At 40.0% G+C, this 23,666-nt stretch overlaps 1 protein-coding gene across 3 annotated transcripts in view; it reads left to right on the forward strand.

The window, feature by feature from the left end:
- Nucleotides 1-23,666, forward strand: part of CCDC134 (coiled-coil domain containing 134) — a 1,075,626-nt gene that overhangs the window by 250,991 nt on the left and 800,969 nt on the right. Inside the window, exon 3 of one of the 3 annotated variants that reach the window (XM_044068206.1) lies at nt 13,206-13,265. The exons of the other annotated variants lie outside the window; for them this stretch is intronic. Coding sequence (XP_043924141.1) covers nt 13,264-13,265 — 2 coding nt within the window. The 5' untranslated portion in view covers nt 13,206-13,263. The remainder of the gene's footprint in view (nt 1-13,205; nt 13,266-23,666) is intronic. 3 annotated transcript variants of the gene reach the window in all.

Below are 23,666 nucleotides of genomic sequence, written 5' to 3' on the forward strand. Positions count from 1 at the left end.
TCCAGGTCATAGCCTGCTATAGGTCCCCAACCATGTCCCTAGACTCTCACTCCACTTTCCTAAGCACCCTGGAATCTGTCAAGGTCCAACCCAACATTCTCATACTAGGAGATTTCAACTTCCCCTCCATCAACTGGGAAAACTACCCAAGCATCAATACACTGGCCCAACACTTCCTGGAATTCATCAATTCCAATGCCCTGGACTATCTCATTCTGACCCCCACTAGAGGAAACAACATCCTTAACTTGGTTATTACTAACAATGGCGACCGTTGCTGTACACTAATAGTCAGTCCCTCCCTGGACAGATCCGACTGTAAACTAATCACTATGGAAATCCACATCTCACCCACACCCCCCACAAAGGTAACCACCTTGAAAAACTTCTCCAAAGCTGACTTTGGACTCCTAAAAACAGAACTGAATAACTTCATCGCACCCATGCCAATGGAAAATAGCTGCATGACTGCCGAATCATACACCAATGCACTGTACAAACATGTACATAAATGCATAGAACTAGCCATACCCAACAGAACCAAGATGCTCTCCTCCAAAAAAAAGGAAGCCAATCGGGTGGTCCCCTGCCATTAATAAACTCTACAACAGAAGGAAGAAACTGTTGCAGAAAAAGATGAAGTCCAAAGACTGAAAGAACTCCCTTATTAGCCTCAACAAAAAGTTGAGATCCCTCATCAAATCCTCTAAAGCTAGTTATGAAGGCAGAATTGCGGAAGGCACTAAAAACAATCACAGAGCCTTTTATAGTTATATCAAGAACCTTCACAGCAATACCCAGATTTGCTCTGAGTTACTGCACAGTGGTACCTCCTATACCAAGCTAGCAGATATTGCCAACATACTGGCTGACAGATTCATTGCCAACTCCCCCCCCCAAAGGACCAATCACAATACCGGAAGAACGCCAGGCCCCCAGCATTACTGCAGCCCATGTTAAAGCTGCATTGTCCAAGGCCAAGAATGCAGCTTCCATGGGACCCAATAATATTCCTGGCTGTGTTCTATATGAACTACAAAGCGAACTGGCACCACATCTGTGTGCCCTGTTCAGTCACAGCCTCACCTCAGGCTTTGTCCCTACCGAATGGCGCACTGCTACAGTCATCTCTCGCCATAAAGGGGGAGCGACTACAGACCCTGGGAATTATCGCCCCATTAGCCTGACGAGTCTGATATGTAAAGCTTTGGAGCACATCGTCATGGACCTGATTAAGAAAGATATAGGAAATCTCCAAAATCTGGACCCCACACAGTTTGGCTTTGTGAAAGGGTGATCATTCCTGCTTAAAGTGGTTGACTTCTTTGAGTCAGTTACCAGAGCTGTGGATACAGCCTACCTTGATCTGGCCAAGGCCTTTGATACCATTCCTCACTCAGGAATTATTGACAAACTCACCAAACTAGGCATCAACTCCTATATCACTAGGTGGGTTGCAAATTGGCTCACGGATAGAACACACAGTGTGAAAGTAAGTAGCGAACTCCAAGTCCGACTGCCGACCAGTCACGAGTTGAGTCACACAGGGATCAGTCCTGGGTCCTCTCCTGTTTGGCATCTACTTCTTAGAAGTCCAGGCCAACACAAAGGGATTCTGGCTGACCAAGTTCGCAGATGACTGCAAGCTGGGAGCCATTATTAACTCTCCAAGTGATGGAGACATCCTGCAGAAAGGCCTCACTGAGACCAATGACTGGTGTCAAAACCATGGCCTTAAGCTTAACGTCAAAAAATGCGTCGTCATCCCCTTTGGTAAAAACTCAGTTCCCACTAACTACCACATTGATGAGAGCCCACTGAACACTGAAGGCATTATAAGAGATCTGGGGACGCAGGTTGACAGCAACCTCACCTTTGACCACCATATTGCCACTGTAGTCAGAAAGTCCTTCTATGTGGCACATCTCATTACCAAGGGTTTTACATCCAGGAAGACAGAGGTCATCATCTCTCTCCCTACTCTTCCCTCATTAGAACAGTCATCGAGTATATTGCCCCATTTGGCATGTACCTCACTAGACACCTGCAACAGTTGGAGAGCCCACAGAAGCACCTCACGAAGAGAATCCTAGGCATTAAACACCCTGTCCTACACGGACAGACTCAAAAGACTTCAGTTATTCTCTGTGTCATATTGCCTACTTAGAGGTGATTTCTGCTTGACTGACAAAGCCATGTCTGTCCTAGCTCTGTTAGAAATGCCACATCTAAAGAAATCCCAATCCCTCTGCACCACACGCTCCAGAGACCTCAACCTCATTACCACAATCAACAGAACAGAACATACTGGAGGGACAGGTTCGTCACCCAAAGACTGCCCATGCTCTGGAACAGACTTCCCATACATTGTCGAGCAGAGCACCTCGCTTTCACTCTTTGAAAGAAATCTTGATGAGTGGATGGGTAATGGAAAGTTCACCCTGGGGATCACTCCAGTGACTGTACTTGATAGAGGCACTTTGAACTAACGTCGGGCGGCACAATGCCAGGGCACTTCTATGGGCTAGGCTTATAAAGGCTCCAGGGCCATTAGCTTAGTACACACCTATGAACCTGCAAAAAGGGATGGGGTTCAGTATTTTAGATATGAGTTTTATAGGGTTTTCTATAATAGATCTGTTTTTTCTTTGTAAAAGTATGCATTCTTGAATTGGTCTGTATGAGTTACAGCCTTGTCTTTTTAGGTATCATTTTTTTGAAAATTAAATGAAAACTAAATGAAAACAAATACTTAAAACATTGTTATGAGTTAAAATGGGATTGATGCCATGATTGTACATGGAAGTTTACCATTTGCCTTTGGCTGTACAGCACTGACTGCCAGAAAAAGTACACTCGGACAGAGAAAGAACTATTGTGAATAGTCAATCAGTACCCATAGCACAAGTTGTCTTTTATCTTTGCAGAGATTGTTATTGTGTATCCAGAGCTGTAAATTGAGAGTTAGTTATAGTTAGCAGAAATTAAATGCATACAACAAACATTCAGGGTCATTCTTGCTTGGAACAACATTCTTGCTTGCCTGTACAGCAAGATGGTCTGATTGGAAATTAAATGGAAATGAACTGTGATGTGCCGCAGTTGACCATGAATGAAAAGAAGCTTGGGGCTTTAGAGATGTATTGAGAAAGATGCAGAAAATCAGTACTTAGTGTATTGCTCATTTTCAGAAGCTTTGTTGTTTTACATTTAATTTCCAGTTGCACTTTGTGTTAAAGTTGCAAGTGATTTAGGAAAAAATAGACTGTAGGCTGTTATTTGTTTACTAGATTTCCAGTTTGTTCATTTTTTCTCTGTAACCGTACCCACAAAATTATGTCATGGAAGGTATTGAGCAGTGATTTACATAGAAAGCATTTTGGGTAAACAAAAGTATCTGACTTTTTTAGAAGAGGAGAGTTACTTACGTTGTGGTTTCACTATTTCACAATTGTGTTGATTTTCAATCTGAGGTGTTGCACCTGAAATAGCTAGTTTACGGCTTGTCGTTTTAGAATGTAAGAAAGTACAACGGATGCATTTAGAATGAAAATACAGTACCCAATACATTAATTTATGTAGTGAGATATTGTTGGTTCAGTCTTTCATGATGTTATGGCGTGGATTTAGAGCTGTGTTAAAAAAAATCCAGAGGGACATCCGTAGCAACAAAATAAAATGCTAAAACAGTACACCTTTTTGCATCAAACCCTATGTAATTTGGTGATATATATGGTAAGAAGATTATGTTAGACTCCAAAGTTTTGTTGTTTCCACTTGCTTTACAACATGACCAATACAGTTTAAAGAAGTTGCAGTGAAAGATTTGCTAGAAGACCAGACTGTTGGGTGGAAAGAAGTGCAGCCTTACTTTGCATTCAAAGAAGAGATTAGATGCATGTAAGGTTAGTCACTCAAAGCAGTTTTTGCCAGATCATTTGAGGAAAAGAAACTTCAGGAAGGAATGTGCAAGTATCATTTGGAGGGATTGTCATATATAAGAGCTTATGATTTACTATTTTGCCATGGATGTTTATACAAAAAGAAAAAAAAAAATCAACAATCTTGGTCTCTGCAAGACCATGAAATAAATTTACAGATTTGTGTCGGTTTCAGGTGGACACTCGGGCACGATTCATAATTTCTAAAGGCTATGATGTTAAGTGACACTGAGTCTATGCACAGTTATTGCATTAAAAACTATATTTTCAAGGTGGCTTCATATTGTAAGTTCTGAGGATGATATCTCCTCAGAACTTAAAAAAAATTAAGTGTGATTGGGGGAACTATGTAGAGAGTCTGATATTTCTCTTTCACGAAGAGCCGTGTTTCACTGTTGCAGTCATTACATTTTGCTAATCTGCTTGCAGGTTGCCCTCAGTTGACCTGATTAGCAAAGTCTTGGGTCTTGCATCAGTTGCTGTCACTTCTTCCATGATGTCAGGCCGTCAGGGGTATAAAACATGCAGCCGATGCCATTACATCAGTCTTTCTTGCCGTGGGGTGCCTGAATCAGAAGCAGTTTGCAAGTGCCGGTCGGCCAACTCCTGAAATTTTCATTTTCGAGTTTCAGAACCAAAGTCTTCAACTAAAAACTAAGTACCCCATTGGAGAAACTTTTTTTTGCTCCTTACCGATATCAGTAAAAGTTAATAATTGCATTACTTGTGGAAAGCAAATACCTCATAAAGATTTTCATTCGTACTGTATTCCTTGCCTAGGCCTTGACCACGACATACCTTGCTGACGGTTTTGTGCTTTATTTAATCAGCGCACTATCTGTCATCAGTATATTTTTGCCTCTAAGTATTTCAGTTCTCGGTTTAATTATCCAGAAATGTCGTTGGTTAGCCATCCGACTACCGGGATTCCGAAAAAACGCAAAGATAAAGACAGAGACAGGCCGCCAAGGTCCAAAACTTCTGACGTCGCTTCTCCTAAGCCAGTTCGCCGGTACTCAGTGAGGTGCTTTTGCAGCCCCTGATACCCGCTACTTCTGATTCGCAGGCCTCTACTGAGACCCACTCGGAGTCCAGTATGCCGCGAGATACTTCAACTATGGAACCCGCAGATGTCTCTACCTTGGATGAGTCTGGAGCCACTGTGTAGGCACCGGCTTCTGAGGGTGTATTCAGGCCTACGGACTTTCATATTAAATCGATGCCTCCTTCATTACTAAGGCCTAAATCTCGATCCATGTCTAAAAAACCGACGCCCAGGCCACATGCTCAGGTCTCTATGCCTAAAAAACAAATTATAAAAATGGCTGAAGATCTAATAACTCTAATCAGGGGTAGCCAACCCCCAAAGAGGCCTAGGGCTGAGCTTGATTATGAATCTTCTGATCAGGATTCTGTTTTTTCTGACTCTTCTGATTACCTGGATTTGTCCTTACCTACTTATGAGGAATCTGATGCAGAGGACTCTATTCCCTCTGCTTCCCCTCCTGAGGATTTTTCTTTTGGGGAAACTTTACATACTCTAAGGGAGCATTTTCACTGGGAAAGCCAGGAATTTTCTGATTAAAAAAAAGAGGCTTAGGGATTTCCTTCTCCTACCTCAGCATAGGACTTTGGTTATTCCTCCTGTACTAGACATTGTTGATGATGTTTTCTCGGAATCCAGTTTGGCCCCTGATTCCCTGCCTCCTGCTCCCAGTAAACCGACAGATGCTACAGGGTCCCTGAGTCCCACAAGTTCCTTTTCAAAAATTATATTCCAGATCCAGAGACTATTTTACAGGGGCCCAAGGGCATTAAGGCTTCTACTGCTAAAAATCCTACCCCCTTCTGATAGAGATTCCAGGTCTCTGGATAGATGGGGTAAAAAGGTTTATACTTCAGCAACCTTGGCAATCAGAGTTTAAACTGCTAATTTCATATGTTAAAATATCAGCAACATGTTATTGGACTGCTTAAACAGAAAATTATGTTGATTCCTGACTGTGTAGAAAATAAAGACTTGCAGGATCTAATGCATTCTGCTGAACAAGTTAGAAAACATGCTTTGCAATGTGATTTTGATTTTTTAGAGGCCTCTTGCAGGGCTGCTGTTACTGGGTTTGTGCTTAGAAGGCATGCTTGGCTTAAGGAGCAATTTTTGCCTGATCATTTTAAAGCTAAATTGGATGCTCCTTTAAATCAGGACCGCCTGCTTGGCAACAAGGCTGAAGAAGTTCTTAAAAAGATGGAAGATAAAGCTAAATCTATGCAAACTGTTAAAGATTTTTTACAAGTGCAACCTCCTAGATTTAGTAGGCACTGGCCTACTAAAAGTTGGTCCTTTCCAGACCCTTCAAGGTCTTCTCAAGCCAAATGCAGACACAGCAAAACCCCCAGATTTCAGTCCCAGGGGACTCGCAGAACTAAGCAGTGGGGGGCCTCCACTTCCAAGTCTGGGAATAACAAGACACCCCCCAATAGTAAACTGCCTCAATGACTTCCTTTTACAATTTCCAAGCACTTATCTTCTGACTGCCCTTTTGGGGGGGGAGATTGCTCTTCATGCAAAGAACTGGGAACTCATTACCCAGGACAAATGGGTTTTAAGTATAGTATCCCAGGGATACAGATTTCATTTCCACACGTTGCCAACACCAAATGGGTGGCCGGACCTGCCCCCAAATCAGTGGGCAAAGGCTCAAAAACAAATGCTTTCTCTCTTAAGCATGGGGGCTATTCAGCTGGTACCAGAAGAGGAAAAGGGGCAAGGTTTCTACTTCAGACTTTTCCTGGTACCCAGAAAAGACAAATCATGGCATCCAATCCTGGACCTGTCTACTCTAAACACCTTTCTGGAGATTCCAAAATTCAAGATGCTGACTCTTAACCAATTACTTCCTATGCTAGGCAAAGATGCCTGTTTGGCAGCACTAGATTTAAAAGGAGCATACCTGCACATCCCAATCACGGAATCTTGCAGAAAATACTTACGCTTAAAAGCAGGGTACACACACTGTCAGTTCTCTGCACTGCCCTTTGGCTTATCTACTGCACCCAGGGTATTCACAAAGTGCCTAGCTCCAGTTATTGCATTTTGCAGGCAAAGAAGTATTCAAATATACCCATACCTGGACGATTGTCTAATTCAGGCAGAAAGCCAGGACATACTTTTGCATCATCTGGCATTTGTAAAAAGGGTTCTAACTTGTCTGGGGTACACCATAAACGAAAAGAAATCACAACTGGTACCCTGTCAACAAATTACATTCCTGGGAGCAAGCTTGAATACAACTTCTCAGATGCCTTACCTCACGCCAGAAAAGCAAATTAATTTGACAACCTACTTCAAACAAGTGGCCACAAAAACCCTGCTATCTGCAAGACAAATTCTGCAAGCCTTGGGGTTCATGGCCTCCTGCATTCTTCTAATTCCATATGCAAGACTGCATATGAGGAAACTATAGTGGTATCTAAAAGCCTATGGAGTCCACATTCTCACAGTCTAGAAACAATGATTCCTGTCATACGTTGCCTAAGCCTAGAGTTCCTTTGGTGGACAGAGGCCTGCCACCAAAACAAGGGACTACCATTCACACCACCCCCTGCTGCCCAAACCCTAACAATAGATGCATCAGACTATGCATGGGGGGGCTCACCTGGCAGGGAAGTGCATTCAGGGCAAATGGAACCCAAGTCAAATGCACCTGCATATCAATCAAAAAGAAATGTTAGCTGTACAGAATGCTCTGACAGCCTTCAGGGACTACATTCTTCCAGGACAACTAATGGTAAAGACGGACAACACCACAGTTATGTGGTACATAAACAAGCAGGGGGGTACACATTCTTACCCCCTCTGCAGACTAGCCATGGCCTTGTGGAACACAGCTTTGAGCTACCAAGTGCACCTACAAGCTCAATTCCTGCCAGGAAAGTTAAATACACTGGCAGATGGACTAAGCAGAAACCTCATGGACCCACACAAGTGGAAACTGGAACCAAGGATTTTCAACATGTTGACAAGCGAATGGGGGAGCCCAGATATAGACCTGTTTGCCTCCCCCAGAACTACCAATTGGACAAATGTTGCACAAGGACTCCACTCAAACAAGCCTGGAAAGTGGATGCTCTGTCCTTCAGCTGGAAAACCTATCAGTCTATGCCTTCCCCCCTGCTGCCTCTGCTGTCCAAAGTTCTGCTAAAAGTCAAACATGACAAACCAAGGATGATTGTGATTGCTCCAGACTGGCCGCGCCAACACTGGTACCCCCTCCTGCATAGTGTGTCATGGTTATCTCCATGGCACCTGCCTCAGACTTCTTCCCTGCTGTCTCAGCAGGAGAACCAGATTCTGCACCCTCAGCTTCCAACACCTTGCAGCCTGGCTAATTACTTAAACTCTCCCTTATCATCCCTCAGCAAACCTATGATGGATGTCATCTTAGAGGCAAGGAGGCCTAGTACTAGAAAATCTTATGCTGAAAAATGGAAAAGATTCTGTGCCTGGTACCAATCTCAAGGGATGAACACAGCAGCGCCCAATTTACCTCCTATTTTACAATACTTAACTGAGATGCTTCACAAGGGCATGTCTTTTTCCTGCATTAAAATCCATGCCTCAGACATTTCAGCTCATTATAACACAGAACCTCCCCTCTTCTCTCATCCACTGCTCAAGCAGTACCTCAGAGGGGCCAAAATTTTGAGACCACCCAGGAGAGCCCCAGCCTGGGACCTTAACTTTGTATTGGAGAAACTCACTCTACCTCCTTTCAAGCCAGCTGCTACTGCAGACTTAAAAATTTCTTTCTTGAAAAACAGCTTTCCTTTTAGCAATCACTTCAGCTAGAAGGATATCTGAATTACAGGCCCTTATGGCAGTGGAGCCTCTCATCATCTTTCATGCGGACAGGGTGTCACTCAGGACCAATCCATCCTTCATGCCCAAGGTGGTATCCATTGTGGATCTTAATCAGTCCATTCATTTGCCAACCTTCTTTCCCAACCCACAGAACAAAAGGGAATGGATTCTGCATTCCTTGGATGTGCACAGACAACTTAGATTCTACTTGGACAGGACTAAACCTCAAAGAAAATCTGAACAACGGCTGGTAGCATTTGCTGCAGGGGCAGAGGGGAAGGCTATTTCAAATCAAACCATTTCTAAATGGATAAGCCATTGCATTCTTTTCTGCTATAAGAACCATGGAAAACCTATCCCCCAGGGGATCAGACCTCACTCCACCAGGGCTGCATCTACTTCTACAGCCTTTCTCAGAGGTGTTCCTACCATGGGCATCCTAGAAGCTGCTACCTGGAGTTCTGTACATACTTTCACTAAGCATTATAATTTGCCAATTTTCTCTAAATCCAGAGCTGGCTTTGCCACTGCAGTCTAGCAGGGCCTTGTAGCTGGCCCTAATGCTATCTAAACTCCTCCTCCCAACCATAGCTTTGGGAATCTACCCAGATGTAATGACTGCAACAGTGAAACACGAAGAACATAGTACAGTTGTGTATACTTACCATAAATGTAGATGTTTGAGTGTATTCACTGTTGCAGTCCTGGTTACCCTCCCTCCTGCCCCCTAACTTCTTTTGGCTATACCTCTACTTTCCTTTACTATGCTTAAAAGCCTTTTTGGTGTATTTGCTTTTTTGTTGGAGGTATACCTTTGTGTTTTTATGTTTAATTGCTCCCCATTAGGGGGCACCTGCCATCTGGGGCAAGAAAAACTGATGTAGTAGCGTCCGGCTGCATGTTTTATACCCCTGACAACCTGACGTCACGGAGGAAGGGACAGCAATCGACGCAGGACTCAAGACTTTGCTAATCAGGCCAACTGAGGGCAACCTGCAAGCAAATTACCCAAATGCAATGACTGCAACAGTGAATACACTCGGACATCTACATTTATGGTAAGTGTACACAACTGTACTTTCCTTCTTGTCTGAGACACAGTTATGTCAGAATTAGTGTATTTAAGTAGTTTAAGGGCGGGGTGGCTTGCCCCTTGCAGAAAACACTTCTAATGTTTAACAGTGAGCTTCACAGTTTGCTTTTACTTCAGGTAAAACAGTCATTTTTTGTATTTTCAGGATTTGCAGTATCAAGTATTGGAGGTCTCAGAATGACTGCAGAAGGAAGACATTTTGTCCAAAAGATTTAAGTTCTGAGAAGTATCTGAAGAAGTATATAGAGAGATATCCAAATAAGTATTTACACAGGTGTTCTCTGGATCAGAACATCAGGCAGAATTGTTACAAGATTTACCAGGATTATCGTCAGCTATGAAGATCACAGAGGAGTTTGTTTCCCTGTACACAACATTTTTAATGTAGAAAACTCCTAAAATGACTGCTAGATCTGGTGGTGATAGTTCCCAAACACTTGATAAATACTTCCCCTCAAACATAATGACTGGAAACAATAAAGTAATGCGGTTTAATAGTGCTTAATGCATTTATGCAAGGCATGTATTTTCCTGATACAGTAATTTGAGATGGTATACCGAAAATAATAGGACAGTATGACTGCCTGCCTTTTTTTTTTTTTTTTTTTTTTTTTTTAAGTATTTGTGTCTATTTTAAGTATATATATATATATATATATATATATATATATATATATATATGTGTGTGTGTATATATATATATATATATATATATATATATATATTGCTTCTGACAAAGGGGGATCTGAAATGCACAATTATTTTTTATTGAGTTCAGTACCTTTAGCACTCTGTACAGAGTGCCAGAGTGAATCCTATGGTCTGGTTTGCTGTACAGTTTCACAGTCAAAGTGTATGTACCTAAAGAGCTGGCTGTAGACTACCTCTTGTTCAGTATTACGCCAGGAAGCATGCATAAAAATAGCATTAAAGTAAACATGACTGAGAGGATGATGCAATAATGTATATGGATATTTTAGATGACAGTCTGCTTTGGAAAGGTAAAAGGTAGTTGTTTCAGTAGACACAGTTTAGTTGTAATTACATTATTTACACATATGGCAATAGTTTAAAGCTTTGTGCAGTAAAAAAGCACTGTATTAACAGCAAGATGCGAGTGTTTATATGATCTAGAACACACAAGAAAAAATACTGCAGTTGGTCTTGGTTTATTATTGCGTGTGAGAGAGAATGTAAAAATCGCTGTTATAGTATGTGAAAGTAGCCAGTTATTATCTCAGTTTGGCTTTTAATCGGTCATTTACTTGTAATGGTCATTTCTCCACTGTTCCTTTGCTCAAAATATTCCTCTTCATTCTGCCCCATTTTTTCTCTGACACTATTTTCTGAGAATTATCTGTCCTATATCTTCTTCTTCAACCTACTTACTGTTTTATGGCTGTCTTGCATTTTTTGTCATGGTAGCTCCAGGCTGTATGCCATTCTGTTTTTCCCCAGTAAAGCAGAACAATTTTCCTATACCGTGTATGTACATTTACAGAATTTAAAGAACTTTGTCAGTGTTCAGTAGTTGTGATGTAGAATATATTAACTAGTGAGAATATAATGGCAAGCATTACAAGGCACATTTGTGTGTTTTGATGCTGATGCTTGTGTATTCGCTTGGCAGGAGCAAGTAGGGTGAGTCAGAGATTGTACAGTCAGAAGTGCAACTCTTCTGTAAAATAAACTGTGATCTAGGATGATGGAAAGAATGTGTGTGTGTGTTTCTGTTATGTAGCTTGTATTTACAAAATTTGAATGACTTTAACCTCACATCTGCATTTCATATAGAATGCACTCAAGTAATGAATGACCTCTACATTTACATTTCATTTCAGTCTTCAGATAGCACATTTATAGAATTTCAAGAGTTTCTAATTTATTTGTTTATTGTAGTTTACTGTTAAATTCTCCAGTATTACTGCATTAAAACATAACGTGCTTTCATGCCAGATAACTTGAGCTGTGGCTGAAATTGATTGTTTTAAAGTCAATCTACTATCCTGGTTAAAGAACAAGAAACATTTTAAAATTTTAAATAGCTTCATTGTATCTAATGTGTTTGCTGCTCAGTAAATTATTTGACAACTATTTTCTTTATTTGGTTGTTGACCAAGGCATAACTGAATAAACAGCCACTGTCATGATTGCCTTCTGTAAGCTGTATTGTATATTTTGAGATTCATGTGGAAGTTTTACTGAGGTTTAATATAGTTAAGCAACTGAACGCAGTAAGTGTTCTGTTGTTGAAGAATGAAAGGTAGAAATAGAGTTTAATAACCAATATACAAAGTCAGCAGCGTAACAGAGTAGTGTTAAAGCCCAAGAGAAAACAGCCTGCTTTTATGAAATGGTCCCACCAGAGAGCTTGGATAACCTGCAGGCTTGTACAGAGCTGTGCAAACATGTAATTTTTTTTTGTTCTGCTCTGATTGCTTTGGTTACAGAATGGGGGAGTGGGAGATTTTACTTAGTGGATGTCACACTGGGGCTTGCCAAGAATGCGGACACAACAAAAAGCAAAATCTGTACAAAGATACTTCCCCAACAACTGCAAGAGGAATTAATTCTATTTTTATCTCTATATTGATTTTTTTGCACCACTATCTTTTATATTAAAGAAGGTTAATAATTGCAACAGTACAAGTGTCTAACGCAAAGGAAAAATGTTGCCTATGTAACATCTTGGTAATGCCTGCATATGTCATGCAGAGAAAATGAACCATGTTTTGAATATAGGAAGTTTTTACTCAACCCTTCAACAGTGGTTTGTTAAGATTCTTAATTTCAGCAGTTTTATTATTGTAGGGTTGTATGTGGACTAGATTAAGTAATGATTTGTAACCTTAACAGTGTAATTGTTGACCCCTTCCAACTACCGCACTATCTTCTGTCTTGAAAATAGCTGCTTACTGTTGCAGATGTTTTTAAAAAGATAGTGGGCGACTATTCCATGTAGATTACCATTAAAAATAATTATTGACTGCCTATCTTCTGAATCTCCTTGGGCTTATTGCAGATACTTGCCTGTGCAGTGTATAGATTGGCCCTTTGAACATCAACATCATAACAATTAAAAAAAAAAAAAGTACAGTATGTCATCATTTAAAACTGTACTTATATTCCAAGTGAATGTACATGATGAATGTATAGCATATTTATTTGATCTTGTTAACTGATTTAATCTACTAAACAAATGACTGTTACAGGCAAAACTCTGCAATACATGTTAGGTTTTGACATATTCAAAGTAATATGGTTTTACTCTACTGCATCACTTGATAGTCATTATATTTCTTTCTGTTAGAAAACACTCCTGCCAAGTGAAAGTGAAACATTATTGCACAAATTTATATGAACTACCAATGTGAGTAAAGTTTACCTTCTTTTTCTACATTGAAGTTAAATCTTTTTTTTTTTTTTTTGATGCATGTAGTGAGCAAATCCTTGGGGTTTTCATTTTAACTGCCACATTCCAGCACTTAAGATCAGAACTCCAGAGGCAGATTCCTCCTTTCTGTCATTGTCATTTGCTGCAGTTTTTTTTTTAATTGTACAAAGTATAACTTTATTCACCATGAACAAATAATTGACCCATAATGTTCAAATAATTTTCATAGATTATTTACAGTTTTGTTTGTTGTTCAGGCTGATGTTATATGACATCTCTCACTAGCATGCACATTGAAATGAACTACCTGGCTCATTTTACTCTGCTACAGAAAGATCTGAACAAGGACCTGCAAACTTCCCTGAGTCCATGCCTGCAGAGGAATTTAAGAAGGTTTCTCCCAAACTGACCACTCTATCGTTCATTGCCAACTCACTGTTGAGTTGTCCCATACCCGAGGGCACCTTGTGAGCAGCCATTTCAGGACTTTCCCTAAGAAGTTATGCCTAGATGTGGCTATGTGATTTTGTAGAGCCTTTTAAGGCATCATTCATAAATGCCCCTTCTGATGGCTTTTCGTTTTTTGGGCTGTCAGTTTGAGATGCTCTTACCCACAGCAAAAAGGATGGAAAGACCCTTTCTGCTGTTGGAATCAAATTTGTTACCCCTCCCCCCAAGGTTATTCTCTAGGAGACAACGTGGAGGTAAGAAAATGTGGTTTTCCAAATCCCAAGGGCATTTCCAGGACCCATGCGGGGAACCCTTCTCTAGAGGCGGGGGGTTGATGGTAGACATCACCCTAGAGGCAGAGGAGGTCCTCAAAATCCGGGCTTTAGGGAACCTCCTCCCGATAAGCCCTACCAGTGCTCCTGAAGGGCTGCTCGACTGTCCGTCTCTGGAAGCAGTCAGGGGCCGACTAGCTTTGCACCCAGAAGCCCGGGACCCAGCTGACTCGTAATTGTTGAGTGCTCAGCATAGTATCCAGAGGTTACTACATCCCATTATCTCTTTCTCCCAAACTCCAGAAGCCTTCCCAACATACCATTCAATCAAAGGGAACAGGCAGCACAGGAAATCCAACAAATGTTGCAAAAAAGAGTCATCCAAGAGGTCCCAACTGAACAGAGAGGATTCGGAACCTACTCGCACTTCTTTTTGGTGCTGAAAGATACAGGGGACCTAAGACCCATCTTGGCTCTAAGCAAACTAAACGAATATGTAAAGAATTCGAGGTTCTGAATAGTTATGGTTCAGTCCGTTCTGCCACTGTTGCACAAGGATGACTGGATGTGCTCAGTAGTTCTCAAGGATGCGTACTGTCATTTAAAAATAGACAGGCCCTCAAGGAGAGATCTATGCTTCTGGCTGGGAGCCAATCATTACCAAATCAGAGCCCTGCTGTTTGGGCTCACCACAGCCCCCACTCCTCATGGGTGCTCACCAAATGCATGGCTATAGTAGTGGCTCACTTGAGGCTCAAGGGATTCCAGGTGTTTCCATATTTAGATGATTGGCTCCTAACTACCCCCATGAGGCATCGGCTAATTGAAGACAGGGATTACTTAATCCATTTCTCACATTCCCTGGGCATCACCATAATCATGAGTAAATCCAATCTGACTCTGACACAAAACATGGAATTCATAGGTATGCAGCTCAGTACAAGGGATCAGATAGCTTCTGAGAAATCCGGTGCCAGAACTGTTAACCCAACAGACCCCCTCGGCTCGTTTGATTCTGCAAACCCTAGGGTCCATGTCTGCAGCCATTCTGTTGGTCTCTCTAGATAGATTTTTCATGCAGGCCCTACAGTGGACGTTAGCAACACAATGGTCCATCCTTTGTCAGCTGTTGTCCCTTTACATCAGGTTGACTGCATTCTGAAGGCATCACCTCAGTTGATGGATCCAAACAGACAAGGTCGTTCTAGGCAGACCATTCTTGAATACCCGCCCTGTAGCCTGTGTGACCACGAATGCTTCCCATTTTGGGAATGAGAAGATGGTCCCCCACTGAGACCAGGTTGCATGTCAGTTTCCTAGAGATGAGGGCAGTCTTCCTAATATTGCAAGCCTTTCAGGACATTCTCCCCTTGGGGACTATTGCAGTACACACTGACAACATATCTGTTGTGTGGTACATCAACAAACAAGGAGGAACCCGTTCTTACTCCTTCTGCAGGGAACTCATGAGGGTGAGGGAATGGGCAATGTCTTCAAGTTGCCTTCTAGTTGCAATACACATCCCAGGGAAAACTAATGATCTGGTGGACAGACTCAGCAGATCTCTTCTGGTTCCACATGAGTAGTCCCTCAGTCAGTCAATGGCGAACATGATCTTCAGCCGTTGGGGTCAGCCTTGCTCTGACCTCTTTGGCTCGCTCCTCAACAACAAATACAGCAAGTTCTTTGCTCTGATCCCCCCTCCGGGGGAGTCCCCGAGGGATGTACCAGTCCATGATCAGCCCCCAGGCCTCCTGTATGCTTATCCTCCTCTTCCGCTTATCCCAAAGTTCCTGCAGAAGGTAAGCAGGTTGAAGAGCTCAGTCATCCTTATTTCCCCCTTCTGGCCTCATCAGGTGTGGTTCCCCTTTCTTTGTTCTCATCTAAATTTCCTCCTTGGATTCTGGAGCCAAGTCAGGATCTCCTTTCTCACCCGGCAAGGATGCAGCATCCCTACCTTTGAGCCCTCAAATTGACCGCTCAGTTTCTCCACTTCCAACCCTAATGAAATAGTCCAGGCTCATGTCCCCTGTCCAAAAAAATCCTTCTAGTTTCGCAAAAGGCTTCCACCAAAGAAGTCTGTAACAGTAAATGGAAGAAATTTGTTATTTGGGCCTCGAGCAGAAAGTTGGTCCCTTTTCAGCACCGGTTTCAGATGTTTTGCTGTTTCTTAGCACCCTTTTTGACAACGGTGACAGTTTATCCACTATTAAATTGTAGTTATCTGCTATTTCTAATTTTCATGTGGCAAGTCAATCCTATTCTCTGTCCACCTTTTGACTTTGCAAATCTTTCATGAAAGATGCTTTCTTGTTAAGGCTACCAACTAAGGATCCATCTCACCCTTGGGATCTCACTCTTGTGTTACAGGCTTAACCCAGGAACCTTTAGAATCAGCAGCTAGTTGTGATATGAAGTGTCTGCCATGGAAAACATCCCTCTTGGTGGCTTTGACTTCTGCTAAGCAGATTTCTGATAAGGCCTGCAATTCAGAAATCTTCTTCTGCTAAGAAGATTTCTGAATTGCAGGCCTTATATTTTGCATAAAGACAGTGTGTCTTTGCGTACCAGTCTGTCTTTTATGCCCAAAGTCACGACCAAGACTAATATTAATCAGTCCATCCAGTTACCAGTTTTATTTCCCAGTTTCTTTAATAAAGGGGAGTATGTTATTCATCTTTTAGACATGCATAGACAACTTAATTTTTACATACTTGGAACCAAACAACACAGAAAATCTGATCAGTTTTTTGTAGATTTCTCCTCTAATAGGCTTGGGACAGGTGGTATCAAAAATTACCTTGGCGAAATGGATCTCTGATTGCATCTCGTACATATATTCATTTAAGGGACTGGAATTACCTAAACCTCCTGTGGTGCATTCCACCAGAGCTATGGCTACTTCTACTGCCTACTGTTCTAGAACTTTCATTGATGACATTTGTGTGGCAGCATCTTGGTCTAACAGGCATATCTTTGTATCGCATTACAAGCTGGATGTCCTATCCAGGAGCAGGGCCTCTCTTGGTTTGATGGTGCTTCGGCATATCCTTCCGTGAGTGCCACCCAGGAATTGCGTATCTGGGGACTCTGACCTTGTTGTGAGGAGGAATGAATAAAACCACATCAGATTAAAAAGTTATGCATTACCATAACTTGGCATCTGTGTTGTCTTCCTTTAGTCCTCCTCATTTTTCCCACGCAACCATTCCCCCCCTGCCTTTCTCTTCTAGAGGATCCTGGATGATGAAGAGACTGTTATGTCCTATGTCTGAGCCTGTTCTGCTGTTCCTTTAATGTGTTAATGTGTGAATGCTCAATGTTTGGAATCTGAAAACTCAATCTGAGGTACTTGGGTGGATACAGGGCATTATGGGTAGGAGAGAACAGCTTGAGAGTCTGATCCAAGTCTGTAGTATTTGGCCGAGCTGGATCCACGGGTCGGATCAGAGACCCTATCATGTGGAGGAATGAAGGAAGACAACACAGATGCCAAGTTATGGTAAGACGTAACTTTTTATTTACATAAACATAGTCTTTATAGATTATTTAATCAGTATGTACTTTTAGTTTAACATTTTGTTCACACTTTCTTTTATCCCATCTTGTTTTAATATAATATGAATTATAAGCAGAAACTACCCATCAAAATAATAAACTTAACCAGTTTATTAAATCTTTAAATTGTACATATTGTTATTTTTAACCTTGTCAAACCTTAATTAACTTGTATACAATATTTCTAAATCCCTTTAACGCAATGAGTATAAACTGTCCCAGTAATCAAGCTTTTTTATCTGACCCGAACATCTCCTCACTTTTTCCTGTTATCGTAGATGTTCTTCGTGTTTCACTGTTGCAGTCATCACACGTGGGTTATCTGCCTGCAGGTAGCCCTCAGTCGGCCCGAATACCAGAGTCTTGGGATTTCTGCGTCGGATGCTGTCACCTCTTCTATGACGTCAGGGGTATAAAACATGCAGCCGATGCCATTACATCAGCTTTTCTTGCCACGGGGGAGCCCGAAGCATAAGCAGTTCGCAAGTGCCAGTCGGCCGCTACCTGAAATTTTTGTTGTTCGAGTTTCAAACTTGAAGTCTTCTAAAGCTGAGTACCCCGTTGCAAGGTTGTATCCAGTGTGACTTTAAACCAATCCATCCATTTACCAACCTTTTTCCATTTACCAACCTTTTTCCCTAATCCTCAGAATAAAGGGGAGAGGATCCTGCACTCCTTGGACGTGCACAGACAGCTCAGGTTCTACCTTGACGGGACTAAGCCTTTCAGAAAATCTGATCTTCATTCCCTCAAACTGACAGCTTGGCTGCTGCAATTCCCACAACAGCCAGGATTTACAATCTCTCAACTGAGGCCCAGCATATTATATCATCCTCTCATAAATCATCTACCAGAAAGTTATATCTTAGCAAATGGAAGAGATTTTCTTTATGGGCCTCTCAGAAAGATGTTGATCCTTATCTAGCTCCGATCCCATCTGTCTTGGAATTTCTAACTAAACTTTTCAATGAAGGAGTGGCTGCAGCTACCATTAGAGTTCGGTTAGCAGTGATATCAAACTTTCATCTTGGTTTCCAAGGCTCCACTGTCATGTCGCATCAACTTGCTAAAGCCTTTCTTAAAGGTGCCATTTATCTGAGACCACCAATCAGAGCTCCAGTCATGCCATGGAATCTAAATTTTGTTCTGTCCAGAATCATACTACTAAGCAAACAAAGCACCCTGAACCACTGCTAGATAGGCAAACAGTATTTAATAAGCCGAACAGTTCACTCAAGTACACAAACGTTGAAGCAAATCACCATACGTTTTTGTCCACAACTTCATCAGATAATGCAAGTTCATTCCATTAAAACCTCTTATATACCCCACTAACATTTAAATCAACCAATAGAAACACTCAGAATATACAATGAATGAATAAATACATAGATAAACATTTGAAAATGGTTATAAAACTCTTATAAATAGGAAACCTGTTAAATGTTTAAAAAACATATAAATAATTTGTCATACTATTAAATATATGTTCTAAAACTTTAAAAACATATAAAAACATATAAAATGATTCAGTGAATTCCAATGTATAAATTGTAATATGCAAGAGAATAAAACACATTGTAATACTGCCCTCTACTGACATTCAATATTAATGCACCTTGATCTCACAATTTAGCTGATCTCATTTTTAATACAGGGGCAAGTGAGATCATGTCATTTAAGCAAGGGGTCTTACTGGCCTCCAAGACTACTTGCCAGTACAATTCCCTGTATTCCACTAATGTCTCCCACATTCCACCCCTGGGGTCCTTTGGCACAACCTCTAGTATAAAAAATCGAAATTCAGCTTCTAAACAATTTTTAGTATGTTTATACAAAGAATTTGTTTCACTTTTAGTACGAATGTCATAAGTGTGCTCATAAATTCTCTGTTTTATCTTTCTTTCACTCTTGCCTACGTAAAAGGCATCACAGTTTTTACATAAACTTAGATAAATAATCCCTTTTGAATTACAATTTGCAAAAGTTTTTAAAGTTAATGTTTTATTATTCCTGGCAGGTAAGTTAATAGTATCTCCAGTGATCAAGTAAGAACAATAACTACATGCACCACATTTATATACGCCAGCCTTTTTGTTGGTGCCTACAAACGGAAGGTTCTTTTTACTACCTCTTTCAAAAATATCCTTCAGAGTGTTGCCTTTCCTGTAAATATGTTTAATGTCACTCTGAAAGATATGATTTAAGTCAGAAACCTTTGAAAAGTTCAACCACTCTTTATTAAAAATTCTTTTTATTAAACCAGCCTGCCCATCGTATGTAGTAATAATACCCGATACATATTCATTATTTAAACCATCCACTTTAGTATCTGTGACATATTGTGTTGCACCATCATCAGTTTTACCTAATAAAGGGGCAAACCTGCCTTTTCTACCATCATTCACTTCTTTCGAAACACTGTCAATGAGCTCTTCAGGGTAACCTCTGTTCAAGAACATGTTTTTCAAGTTTTTACATTCATCAATGTACCACCCATCATCAGAAGTCATCCTACACAAACGCACAAATTGCCCTTTTAGGACACTTCTTTTCTGGTGGGGTGGGTGCGAGCTTGAATAGTGCAGATAAGAATTCGAAAATGTTTCTTTTTTGAAGATTCTGGATTTAAATCGACACTCTGTCTTAACTATATTAACATCAAGGTATTTAAGTTCGTCAATTGTGTAATTGTGAGTGAATCTCAAAAATTCAGTGGTATTGTTTAGAAATTCAACAAAATTGACAAATTCATCTTTGGTACCACCCCATAAAAAACACAAATCATCCAGAAATCTGCCATATAATTTCCACAAACCATTGTATTCTGAATTCAGGACAAACTTTTTCTCCCAAAATGACATAATAATGTTGGCATAAGTGGGAGCACAGTGTGCACCCATAGCCACACCTTTAATTTGTCTAAAATACTCGCCCTGAAAAAAGATAAAATTGTTCTTTAGGACAATTTCCATTAATAATAACACAGTTCTAAAATCATCATGTCCTAATAGTTTGGAATCAACTAACATTTCCTCAAACCATTCTAAACCTACTTCATGAGGTATACTTGTAAATAGGTCAATCACATCTAGTGTACCAAAACCTTTTGTTTCATTGACAAGTGATTCATTTAATTTTCTTAGCAGATGCCAAGAATCTTTTAAAATAACAGTATTGTCACTAACAAGCTTTTTTACCTTCTTATCTATGTACTTGGCCAAAGGTGCAGTGACCGAGCCTTCGGCTGATACAATCACTCTCAGAGGCGGGTCATTTTCATCCTTATGCACCTTTGGTATCCCAAATATAGAGGGTGTTCTCGGTTTTTCTACGTGTAAATATTTAAAAGTACTAATGTCAATAACTCCTTCCAGTAATAAATCATTTAAGATAACATAAATTCTCTTATAAGCAATGTTAATTTCATTTAAGGATATTCTAGTATATTTTGTTGTGTCATTTAAAATGTCAAACATTTTACTCTCATAGTTTATGGAATCCATCAACACAACCCCCCCACCCTTGTCGGGTTTCATAATTCTTATATTCTTGTTCTCACTTAGTGACTTTAAAATCTTCTGTTCGGGGTCTGTTAAATTAGACTGCACTTTGTGACAACTCAAAATTTTCCTTAACTCATGTTCCAAGCTCAATTCAAAGTTTCTAAGCTGAGGATGTATAGGGGGATTGAAAGTGCTTTTACGTCGCAATTCATCACTATTAACATTCAAACCTTTTCCTTTAAAAAATATCTCTAAGTTTTTCTTCCTAATAAATAATTTAATATCAATTAATAGTTTAAAAATATTTGTTCTCTCTCTAGGTATAAAACCAAAACCTTTTGTCAGTAATTCAAAATGACTAGTATTTATTGTAACATCTGTGTAATTGTAAATATTAAAATCATTGTAGCTATATTTACAACCACTATTTTCTATTACTCCCAAACTGGTCGTCTCCTTTCTTGAGCTCCCCAGTTTCTGGTTTTGTAGTTTTTTGAACTATAACTAACAGGTTCCCTATGCATAAGTCTCTCCGAGCGCCTTAAAGGTGGAAATGCAGCATCATAGTCATTGTCCAAAGGTAATTCATTACCCGGAATATCATTATTAACTTCCCTGTAAAAATTAGCCTCATAATTTCTGTCATTTCTTACCCAATTCTTAGGCTTCGGGTATTGTTTCTTAGCTTTGTATTCATTAATGTCTCTCTCTATCTTGTTTGACTTCCTATTTTTTACTTCTAAACATCTACTTTCTAAATTATTTAAAAGTTTATGATACTTGCTTCTTTCTTCATCAACTGTGAATAATAAATCATTAGTTATATCTCTATTTACACATTCTACAGTTTCTTGCAACTTCTTTATTTCCACTTCGTTGTTTTTAATAATGGCCCTCATTATTTCAAAGCCACAGTTGTCAAAAGCTTCTATTAAATCAAAATAAAACTCAGTACCCTCCACCACCTTATTAGGGTATTTGCATACCCTAAGCCCTTTAGGTACAATCTTTTGTTCTAAACAATACTTTAAGTAGGTGTTATCCATTTCTAACATTTTACATTTGTACAAAAAATAGTCCAAGTCCTCAAGTTTCTGAGTAAAAGTTCCTTTAAAATTGTCCTTGGTGTTGCTTTTAGTTGCAAAATCAAATACAACATTAAATAAGTCACTGAATTGTCTTTTTGTACCTGTAGGGTTTATGTTGGCACCAGGACCAAAACGAGTTCCCTCGCCAGTTTTACTGCCATAATTAGACTGCTCAGTCTGTCCACGATCAGTTTCGTCAAAAAAAACCCGAGGGAAACCATCCAAACTGTTAGATTCTGCACCAATATGCCTTTCCACATCTCTGGGTTCATTTTCCTCACCAACGGCTCGTCTCTCTCGCACATCAACACGCTGATGCACTTCCTGGTTCCCTGGCTCAAAAAAAGTCGTCAGAACCGTAGCCAACGATTGGCTAACAGGGGTCAAAAGCCCCACAAGCTGAGTGAGCTGTCCGATAAGCTTCCTGAGCTCACCGACTTCATTAGTCTTTGCTCCATTGCTTGCCAAAGTCCCAGCAGGTGATTCCATCCCAAAAGCACTGATAAACTCAAAAGGAGGATGCAAAATAAACTAGTAAGCAAACAAAGCACCCTGAACCACTGCTAGATAGGCAAACAGTATTTAATAAGCCGAACAGTTCACTCAAGTACACAAACGTTGAAGCAAATCACCATACGTTTTCGTCCACAACCTCATCAGATAATGCAAGTTCATTCCATTAAAACCTCTTATATACCCCACTAACATTTAAATCAACCAATAGAAACACTCAGAATATACAATGAATGAATAAATACATAGATAAACATTTGAAAATGGTTATAAAACTCTTATAAATAGGAAACCTGTTAAATGTTTAAAAAACATATAAATAATATGTCATACTATTAAATATATGTTCTAAAACTTTAAAAACATATAAAAACATATAAAATGATTCAGTGAATTCCAATGTATAAATTGTAATATGCAAGAGAATAAAACACATTGTAATACTATGTAATACTACTACTAATATGTAGTACATTGATGAATGTAAAAACTTGAAAAACATGTTCTTGAACAGAGGTTACCCTGAAGAGCTCATTGACAGTGTTTCGAAAGAAGTGAATGATGGTAGAAAAGGCAGGTTTGCCCCTATATTAGGTAAAACTGATGATGGTGCAACACAATATGTCACAGATACTAAAGTGGATGGTTTAAATAATGAATATGTATCGGGTATTATTACTACATACGATGGGCAGGCTGGTTTAATAAAAAGAATTTTTAATAAAGAGTGGTTGAACTTTTCAAAGGTTTCTGACTTAAATCATATCTTTCAGAGTGACATTAAACATATTTACAGGAAAGGCAACACTCTGAAGGATATTTTTGAAAGAGGTAGTAAAAAGAACCTTCCGTTTGTAGGCACCAACAAAAAGGCTGGCGTATATAAATGTGGTGCATGTAGTTATTGTTCTTACTTGATCACTGGAGATACTATTAACTTACCTGCCAGGAATAATAAAACATTAACTTTAAAACTTTTGCAAATTGTAA

This window comes from Protopterus annectens, chromosome 1.part0, assembly GCF_019279795.1.
Source record: "Protopterus annectens isolate FY-2018-M chromosome 1.part0, PAN1.0, whole genome shotgun sequence".
NCBI lineage: Eukaryota > Metazoa > Chordata > Ceratodontiformes > Protopteridae > Protopterus > Protopterus annectens.